Source organism: Kryptolebias marmoratus, linkage group LG11 (genome assembly GCF_001649575.2).
Source record: "Kryptolebias marmoratus isolate JLee-2015 linkage group LG11, ASM164957v2, whole genome shotgun sequence".
Taxonomy (NCBI): Eukaryota; Metazoa; Chordata; class Actinopteri; order Cyprinodontiformes; family Rivulidae; genus Kryptolebias; species Kryptolebias marmoratus.
Window position 1 is genome coordinate 15,811,344 of NC_051440.1, and position 9,952 is coordinate 15,821,295.

General features: G+C 42.3%; 1 protein-coding gene across 2 annotated transcripts in view; it reads right to left on the reverse strand.

The window, feature by feature from the left end:
* mctp2a (multiple C2 domains, transmembrane 2a) overlaps positions 1-9,952 on the reverse strand; it is a 30,879-nt gene that overhangs the window by 11,911 nt on the left and 9,016 nt on the right. The window contains exons 10-18 of one of the 2 annotated variants that reach the window (XM_037978310.1): positions 9,425-9,555; positions 9,138-9,324; positions 8,874-8,967; positions 8,681-8,783; positions 8,491-8,593; positions 8,280-8,381; positions 8,089-8,163; positions 7,769-7,888; positions 5,885-5,928 (exon numbers count right to left, since the gene is read on the reverse strand). In XM_037978310.1, coding sequence (XP_037834238.1) covers positions 5,885-5,928; positions 7,769-7,888; positions 8,089-8,163; positions 8,280-8,381; positions 8,491-8,593; positions 8,681-8,783; positions 8,874-8,967; positions 9,138-9,324; positions 9,425-9,555 — 959 coding nt within the window. The remainder of the gene's footprint in view (positions 1-5,884; positions 5,929-7,768; positions 7,889-8,088; positions 8,164-8,279; positions 8,382-8,490; positions 8,594-8,680; positions 8,784-8,873; positions 8,968-9,137; positions 9,325-9,424; positions 9,556-9,952) is intronic. The other variant, XM_017406197.3, reaches the window with a different exon arrangement.

The window sequence follows — 9,952 nt, forward strand, 5'->3', positions numbered from 1 at the left end:
ATTATGGCAAATAACTAGAGCTGGTGAGGGCCAAAAAAGGTAAACAATGAATATGCATGATGTTCAAAGATAGCTGCAGTACATCTCCACTCTGTTATGAATAACTTACGTCACATGTTGTCACCTCAGTTCCCATGAGGCAATTCTAAAGCGACTCTCCCCTCACCCCAGAGGAATTCTGCTGGCTCGTGGACAGGTAGCTTGTCATATTCCCAGTATTCTCGTGAAAAAAAGGCAAAAAGTACAGGGGGAGTGTGCCTGGAAACTGACATGAGCCCAGCAGGAATGCTGAACCTCCTTGCCCTCCCTGCAAAAGCTGCTACATTAACCACTAAAGTCTAATTGCTTGGTCTCTGTCTTCCTGTGCAAGTCAACAGAGGGAGCCAATTCATTTCTGCCCAGGGAGCCAGCAGAGAGAATCTGTCACAGGTATTCATAATCGCCCACTAATGCAAATTTCTGCTCACCGCGTTCTGGCTCAGTGGACAAGATAAAAGCCTGCAGAAATACAATGCCTTGTGTCTAAACTGAGAGCTTAAATGAGGCTATAAACCAAAACTGTCAGAAATATCTTCTCAATTCCTCCCTCATGGTATGTCAAACCCATGTGTTTAGAATTTACATGCTTTTTTAACAGAAAAAGGGAGAGAAACATCTGGGAAAAGCTCACAGATTCCTTCACTCAGGTGCACAGACTGAGACTTTAGCCGTCAGATATCCTACGATAATGAGAAGAGGCAAGACTATACCATCCTCTTGTCTCCTCATAGTCTGAAGAGTTTCGGTGAATTTTAGACAGAGTTAATCTCTAACAAAGGAGTTTAAGTTCTGTTAGCAAGCGGCTGAGTGATTAAAAGACATGTTAAACAAAGCACAGCCTTATAGTGTAAACTGTAATAAAGAAAGAACTGTCATTAGTGATGGGTCCCACTTCCAGTTCCAAATTTGAATGTTTTGATCTGCAAACAAATTACAAGAAAAATAAGGCAAATAAGCTGCCTGGTTATTCACTGCATTCCAGCAAGAAGGAGATAATGCAACAAACAAAAACAGAGGTGGTGAAAATTACTAATATATCTGAATATTTTGGCATAAACACAGCAGAAGTTGATAACAAGCGCCTTCTAATTGAACAAGTATGCGTGTCTAGGAGGAGTGTTTTTAAATGTAGGAAACCTCCCTTGACAAACAATTTAGCTGAAAAATGTCTGTATGATTATGCAAAGGGTGCCTTGGGGGGTAAAAGAAGAGAATGAATTAAAAAAGAAAAACTATTAACGCACGGTGGAGTAGATGATGGAGATGCACTCTCCTTAGCCACCTGTAAGCGCTTGGAGAAGGGGGCAACCCTGGGCAGAGCATTTCTGCCAGCAGGGTTAAGAACAGCCTGACAGATTTGTTTTATGATGCCATTAATATGATTCCGCTAAATGCATTCTGCACCTTCTCATGCAGATCCCCTGGCCAGCAGAATCCGGCACCTAATAATAAAGCACTCAGCGATTAAAAGTGTGAATAAAATAACTTAAAGCTGAGCAAGCATGGCAGCTCCCACCACCCACACTCTCCCAGGGGAGGAGGATCGGATCGTAGCGGGAACAAAGGGACAGAGACACCTTCCATAAAAGTTTCCACCATTCCGTAAATTGATTAACAAGGGGTGGCCCAAACTATGAACCTAAGCCACCGACTGCCAGACTACAAGGCTGCCAAACACTCTCCTTTTACACCACAGCAAACAACGGGCTGAAAAAAAAAAACAGGCATCACATCAATATAACACAAATAATACTGTTGATGAGCCAAAAAAGCATGAAGTCACGGCACATAGGGGGGAAATATTTTCATTACAGTTTGTGCAAAACAATATAATAATTTCACTTTTTTTTCTTTTAATCAGGTACATCTGAAGAATACCCTTATTTTTTCAACTATGCACCGACCAAAAACACTGAAGATTTCATCTCGACTCCCATCTTCACGACTTCTCCTCAGTTGCACTCCACTTGGAAAGCTAAACAAAGCGAGGAGAGCGCCAGCCAACATTATGAGGGTCAGTCGTGGGTGCTGTGGATGGATGCCAGATAACGTGAACACGGACTGAAAGAGTTTAAGACAGACTAAAGGCTGCAGGCTGTGTGTCTGTATGTGTGTGGCTGTCTGAGTGTGTGAAAGGAAAATAACAGACTCAGTGTAGAAATGTGTAGTTAGAAAACAGGAATTTGTAAATACTACTGTAATGAAAAATATTTAGTTGTTTTGTGTGTATATATCTATATATATATATATATATATATATATATATATATATATATAAATAAATAAATCTACTTATAAAAAGGCATAAGTAGAGGTTTAACTCATGAAGGTGCTTTATCATTCAAGCTGAAACTGAGTCTGGAGGAGAGGGTTGATGCTGGGGACAGCAGTGGCAGGCTTGAAAAGTAGCTGTAAATGCAGAGCAATGAGACATGTAATTTGTGTTGAGCTCGGGCCAGTGTGGGGACAGGCTTTCAGGGGGTGTCGGAGTCAGAGGAAGCACAGATAAGATTTCTCTCCGGGGCAGGTAGAGTGTGTGGGCAGCCACAGTGCTCTGAGCTAACGCTGAATAAATATTTCACATACGCTCAGCTCAAGTCTTATCAACTGAGAAGACACACACACACACACATACAGGGAGAGAAGAAGAGCGGCTAAAAGAAAAGCTTCCTTCGATACAGAGAGCCACAGTGGCTTGAAATCACTTGATTTACCAACATTACTTACAATACTCGCGTTACAAACATTTAATAATTAGTTTCCCTTTTAGTCTACAACTGCTACTTTGATTCTCAACAACAAAAGTACAGCTTGTTGTAAAAATGACATTCCTTGGTTAAAATAAATATAAATATTAGAATTTCTGTCAAATTAGTGTTGTTTTTTTAAGCTGTAAACAAAATGATGAGCAAATTCTACAAAGTCCTAAAGCACAGTTCAGTGCGGTACAAATATGTTTTTATTACAGCACTGAGGAAGAGCAGCCGTGCAAGACAAAGCATTAGCATTTGCACACAGGCCCAGCTCTGGTTGTTGTCTCACTGCCTATCTGACACATGAGAGGAGCCGGCGCAGGGCTGGAGCGGGGCAGTCAGCAGGGGCCCTGTGATGCCTGTCAGTGGTGGCTACGCTGACCCCGCTCTCCGGCACTGGCCACTAGTGTTTAATCCGTGTCGGGAGCGTTAACACTGAGCGACCTCCTGGGTGACAGATCTGCCATGCGAGCCTTTTCCCCCTGAGGAGGTTGGGGAGTGTAGTGGCGGTGGCGGTGGCGGTGGCATGGACTCCCCCCTCTGTCAGCTCAGCTCACACACGTTAACGCGTCAGGGCCAAGACCGGCCTTGGAAACAGCCGCACGCGAGTGGACAAGTCGCTGCCTCAGCTGCACGGAGAGAGGTGTCCTCTGTGAGCCGGAAGGTGGCGAGTCATTATGATACAACACACACACCGCAGGGTCAAACGCAGAGCACACTTCAACTAGGCTGAAAACACGCTGAATACAAACACATGCACAGATCAAATCAACATCTTTACTTAGGTTTAATCACATTTTGGGGGGTTTGTTTTATAATTTTAGATAACAACAACAACATATTCAGTTTAAAAGTTTTTGCAATTTTAAAAAGTTCCAAAACAAATTTTGTATGGAACACTAAAGCTGCCATGATATCATCAGGCTATGATTTCCACAAATAAAGTAATGTGTTTCGAGGGTACAGCCTCAACGGACACACATCCACCTGAAGGCAGCTTTATAAACCCCGTTTTAAATCAGGAAAAGTTGTTGTGCATTTTGGAAGTAGTCACAGACTAGCATTTAATAATTAATAGATCCCTGGCTTAAAAAAAAAAAAAAAAAAAAAAGAGAACAAGCCTAACGCCATCATTTTTTCTCTCAACGAGGCGCATTCCCACTGCACTGTCTGTGAGAACTCCCACAGCCGTGGCAATGGAGAGTGTAACCCCAAGAGACGGCAGAAACCCACTCCTTTAAGGCCTCCAAGTTTTTCCAAACAGAAAGAAAACAGATGCAAAGCAGAAACAAGGAGACAATTCACAGGCTCGCACAGTCCTCTTGCTATTCTCAGAAACGCTCAGCCATGCTGCAATGCAGTAAAGCACAAAAAGAACCGATCCAAGGCTCACAAAGGCATCTCATTTTCAGGGACTCGTGTTAACACGAACAATTATGACAACTCTGATTACGGCCTTGATCTCGGCCGGGGCCGGTGTTCTGGTTAATGGCCCCGGCTTGCTGTGGCTCTACTCAGGTGGTCTCCTGAGACCTCTGGAGCCAGATCTGACCCCGTCCTGCCCTCATCTGGGGAGACGATGAGTCTATCAGCGCCCGCTGCAGCTGCCAAGTGTGTTTACAGCAGCACCGCATCAAACATTCATCAAATGCCATCTTTACAGTGTGTGATGTGAGGCAATCAGCATTTCACAGGCTGTCAAATGATGTCTGAACCAGTTGCTACCTGGCAGTGTCAAAAAGAAAACTGTGCACAGATTTCTTTCTCGTCTAAATCCTGACAGATGAGGTACTTGATATGTTAAAATTTTAATTCTACCTAAATACTTAAAGTGGTCTAATGACAGCAAATCTCAAAATCTGCTTTTAAGTGTAAATTATCCTCTCTTTTTTTTTTTTTTTACTTCTCATTAATTTCATCTAAATCAAAATTGTTCCTACCTTCTGAAGGAGATTAATTTGTCTGGCTAATACTCACTTTATTTAGCTTTACTTCTTCTCTTTTAGTGAGGTAAAGAAACATGTGTCTCTTGTAATGCACATAATGGAGGATTTCACTCAAAGTTGTTTCCCACGAATGGCTCCTGTTAGAAGAAGTAACTGACCTGATCTCCTCAGCGCCGCGGCTCGTGTTTCCAGCAGTGCTGTAGCACCATCTACAGGTGGCGAGCGTGCGTGCGGCAAAGAACTCTGGGTGACCCCTCTGCAGTCACTGCTGATGTATAGCGCATTTATCTCGCTCGGTCTTAGTGAAAAGCACATCTAAAGGCGGTTATTTTATGAAGATTTTAGCTGTCACATTTTTCTCTCTCGAAGAGAAGTCGACGTGCTGTTGTCAAACTCTTGAAAAGCAGAGATCTTCAGCTCATTACTACAGCATAAACAAGACGACGGGGGTGGGAAAAAAAAAGCGCCTAAATTTCTTGTTTGTATTTCCATTCACTAATAAAAAATGTTTATGAGGATTTGCCAGAATTTGGTTTAAATGTATTTTTGTTTTTATTACATTACTTAATTAGAGATACTATTTTAAAAACTGAACTTTAAACAGCACGGGCTGCAAGTTTGCACAATCAAAAAGAGTGACCTCTTGCACTCCTAAACAAATAGTTTCCATTTCAAAACAAAAAACACACAGTCACGGCATTAAAACACACACACACACACAAGTGCAGCTTTATGATTTTGCCTCTCATGGGGGGGGGGAATCATCTCGATATTTAAATATAAAACCTCCACTTAACATAAACCACGCCGGAGATCCCTCATGCAAAATTTGAATAGCTTACACCCTAACAACCACTTCATAATGCATACAAGAAATTGCATAAACGGGATAGAAATGTGCAGTTCATGCTGTGAGGAGGTCAGAGAACCGGCCTGTGGGACTGAGTGAAATAATGGCTGAGTATTCCTGGTAAAGCACTACGTGAGCATCCCGCAGTCGCAGGAAAGAAGAGAGAGAGAAAAATAAATAAATAAATCACAGCAGTGGTAATGCATTACAGGATGTATATATAGTGTAAAAGGGTAGGGATTGGCCAGCCTGCATGATAAATAATGTATTGTAATGTATATTAAAGCTAGACCCACCACTGCAGTGTTTCCGACTCTGAGAAAGCCCGCTCTGCCTGCCGCTGTGGAAAAGAGCAGACACTAGTGGTATAATTATGCACATCTGAGAGGCAAGCAGAGGCCATCTGTCAATGTCTGAATCAGTTACCTTATTACCACTGCCTAAAGATATAAAGATAGGAGTGGGAGCCGCTTTCATTAGAGCACACGGTGGCATGCTGCTTTAGACAGCTCCAAACACTAACCTAATTGGAAATGATGACTTGGAGGAGGAGAAGCGACTGTACGGTGGACGCCCTTGGAGTGGGCAGGGGCAGAAGTGTGGAAAGTGGCATGGCACTCGGCTTGTAATAACAGCCAGCCGAGACCTTGTTTTGTGCCCTCACTGACTCTCAGATGGCAGCTTACATTCTGCTGTAAGATTTACATGCGATTTGCATGTTTTATCATGCGTATTACTTGTTGAGGATATGATAAATAATTGACAAAAAAAAAAAGAACTTTTCACTCAATGAACTTTTAGTCTTCTGATGAGTGGTTGATGAATAACAGAGCCAGCTTCACTCCGGGCGATTCTCAACAATCACCTTTGACACATGGACTATGTGAAGCTCTCCTCTTCACAGACAAAGCCGTACTCTGACTTCTTTCTCACTCTCTGCTTTCGAGCATTTCAACTAGTGTGCTGGGGTTTGTTGTTTCAAACAAACAAATGAGTGGTTGCCGTCTTGGAAATAGCATAAGTGAGTCTTTTCCCTTTATTCCAACATGTCTATTTGTGTGCTGTACTCCTAAACAGCAGGTGGAGTAGAAGTGGAAATGAAAGATTAGAGTGTTTTATTGTGCGCACACCTCGCCTGCGGAGGATCTAATTATAGGTGGAGGAAGACGGCCCCATCCTGCTGACCTGTCACCTGTCAGACCTGCCTATCCTCCTGCACTCCTGCCTCCCAAGTCTCTCGCTATCTGCCCCCACTCTCACTGAGCAGTCTTCTTTCTCCGCTCCAACTTTCTTTCCCAGATAGTAGCTTGCCTCCCACTCTATCCTTATACAATTGCTGGCATTGTTCTCCTTCTTCCTGTCTGCGTGTCCGCCTGCCTGTCTGTCTGTCTGTATGCCGTGCTCTTCTAAAGGCTTGTGATACACTGAGCCTGGCCATCGCCTGAGGGGATTTGCACCTCAGTATCAGTGAGAAGGGCTTATAGAATACACCAGGTATGAATTGCATGTCATCCTGAGACAGAGCAGACAGAAGAAAGGCGGTGAAAGGAGAGTTTTTCACACACCCTGTCTGTGACCGCTTCCTCACCCTGACACAGTGCTGCCAGGGTTTTTATGGCAATTGTACACTCTTAATCATGACATTACATGCGCTGTGCTGTGGGAGATTCACTAGATGCTTTAAGATTATTTAAGCTTAGGACCTAAGATCACATACCCTCATTAAAAACAGCTAAACAGAGCCATTTAAACAAGGTTCAAATCTCAGAGGCTGACTGTCACTACTTCAACAAAGGAAGCTCACACTGTGATCCTCCTTACACCATCCCCTGGGTTAGAAGGCTTTGCTAAGAAGTCAGATGTACAAACGCCAAAACCCCACCCTTTCGAATATACTCTAATGTCATCAGAACTGAAGGAAAGCCAAGTGGGGTTTGATTCAAAGGATGAATCACGTCCATCACATACGCAGGGGGATAAAAAAAAAACAGAAGGCCAGAAGCCATTGTTTTTCATGGGAAAAAGACTAGCAGAGAAGGAAAATGGCTAAAGCGAAGCTTCGCCTCAACATCTCATTCACCCAAAATGAAAGAGTTAAAAACAAGGTTGCAGTGAAACGGGACAAAACTTCTTCGCCTCAAGGCTTAAAGAGAGTTCATTAACGTGCGGCAATGACTTACCAGAAAGGCTATTAGACTCCGTTGCGTGCTCTCCCACTGAAAACAGCTTTTAATGTACTGTAACGTGTACAAAACTGCTGTGCTGATTTTTCGGACACGATATATATTCCTGGCAAGAACCTGAAGGAAAACAATTAGAAGAAAACATGGGTTTGTATCATTTGAGAGTGGACATAATGTTTATCACTTTGCAATAAGGATAAATCAGCTTTATAATGTGCACTTGATGTTCGTGAGGTTAAAGGCAATTAAATAAATGACTTGGAATGTGGCCTTTTTTTTAATTAGTTAAATTCCTAAATTTTTTTGATAGAGATCACCTTTTTGTTGAACTTCAGGTTTTCCTCGATTAATTTAGTCTCCTTTGGTTGGAAGGTTTTGATACCAGCTCTGACCTGAGATCCAAAATAAAAATAAATTCTGCAGTTCTTTACGCTTTTACTTGACATTACATAAAACAGAAGGTTGTTATCATCAGGGTAAACTTGAGCACATTCAGTTTGATCCTTACTTTGTTGTAGACAACATCCAGCACCAGCGTGATGGTTCCTTTGGAAAGTCTTCCCAAGTCTTCTTTCTTCAAGAACAGACACATTTCCTGGCCATTCTGGACCTTACGGATTTTTAAAATACAGACCATGTTTACTTACATTCTCAGATTTATTTATATTCGACTGTTGTGGCATCAGTAATTAGAAACCAAATTAATTTATCCAACTCACAGTCAATAGAGGGATGGCCACTTTGCCCAAAAAGTTTGGGGTTCTGTCCCCATTGTCATCGAAGACAATCAGCTCTACCACTTCATGAATGTCCTTGATTGGTCTTTAAATAAATAAAACGCCCATTTTATTAATAAAATAGTTTTAAAATGTACAATAAGAATTTTAAGTGAAGAAGAAGTCTTCTTACAAGGTAAATGTTTTGTTCCACTCGGGGCTGACGGTCCTGCTTACTGAGTGAGTTTGAAGTTTGCAGTTCCCAAGCTGAATAACACAGTAGGGATTGCTTTTTCCTGTGAATGATAAAAGACGTTTTATTGTTTAATGTAAAGAAGAGGCCATTACCATGAGTACAGCAAATGCAAAAGCAAATGGCTTTTTACCATTGATGTCTGTGGCTGGAAGATCATTTGCTCTCAGCACGCTGACCTGAAGGAAGCCAACTTCTCGTAAACACTTGTAAGAGTTTCTTAAACTCTGAAAGCAGAAAATGATTGCAAAACCTTTTATGTAAAACTTGAAGCAGGTCAAAATGCATTAAAAGTCATATATTTAAGGCGGAAGCTCTTGTAAGTTGAACAAATGTTTAATGAATGAGTTGGGGGTTTTTTTCCTCCATAAAAAAAAAAAAAAAAATATGCTCATACAAATTTTTCCATGACTGCGTCTCTCTCCTCTTGAATTCCCAAAGTAGCTTTGTCAGTGTCTGTGATGGAGACCCCCCAGCAGGGTCTGTGGGTGACCAGGAACACCAGTTTGCCTTTTCCTGGGTTCAACGGACGTCTTTCTGGCTTCCTTTCGTTTAAAGGAAGCGTTGATATGTCAACCTCAAACCTGAGGACACGAAAAGAAAATTGCCCACTTGAAACATTAGACCAAACTGGCTCTGTGGCCAAACCAATATGAGCAAAATTAACACCCAGGAAATACTCACGTTCCCCAAGATTCTTCCCCTTTTCGCCCTCTCTTTAAAAACACCTCCACCTGCAGAGGCTCCTGGTTATCTTCAAATTGATTGAAGTCAAACTGCTCTCTCCACTGGGGATTCGCCTGAATGCAAAGGTTCTAAAAGGGTAACAAAAACACAGATTCAGCGCCTACTGTAACATGGAAACACACTTATACACACTCTGACACAATGTCAGGTTTAATGCTTTATCAGACTGAGTATCTCCTCCTTGACATGTGGATTAGGTCTTTGTTAAACCCAAGGAAAAAGAAGAAGCAGGAGAGCAAAAAGAGAGGTGTGTTACACGCGTGCGTATCTGTTTGTGTGCGCTTGTATGGGTACACCTCAGTTGCCACTCTGGGATTGTAAACACTGACAGCTTCCAATTAGAATCAGCTTTGTTCAACAAACAAACAAGCAGAGAGGAAAGCGGAGTGGTTTACAAAGAAATGACACGACAACACGAGACAAGTGCACCATAGAATCATCGGGGGGGTGGGGGGGGGGGGGGGG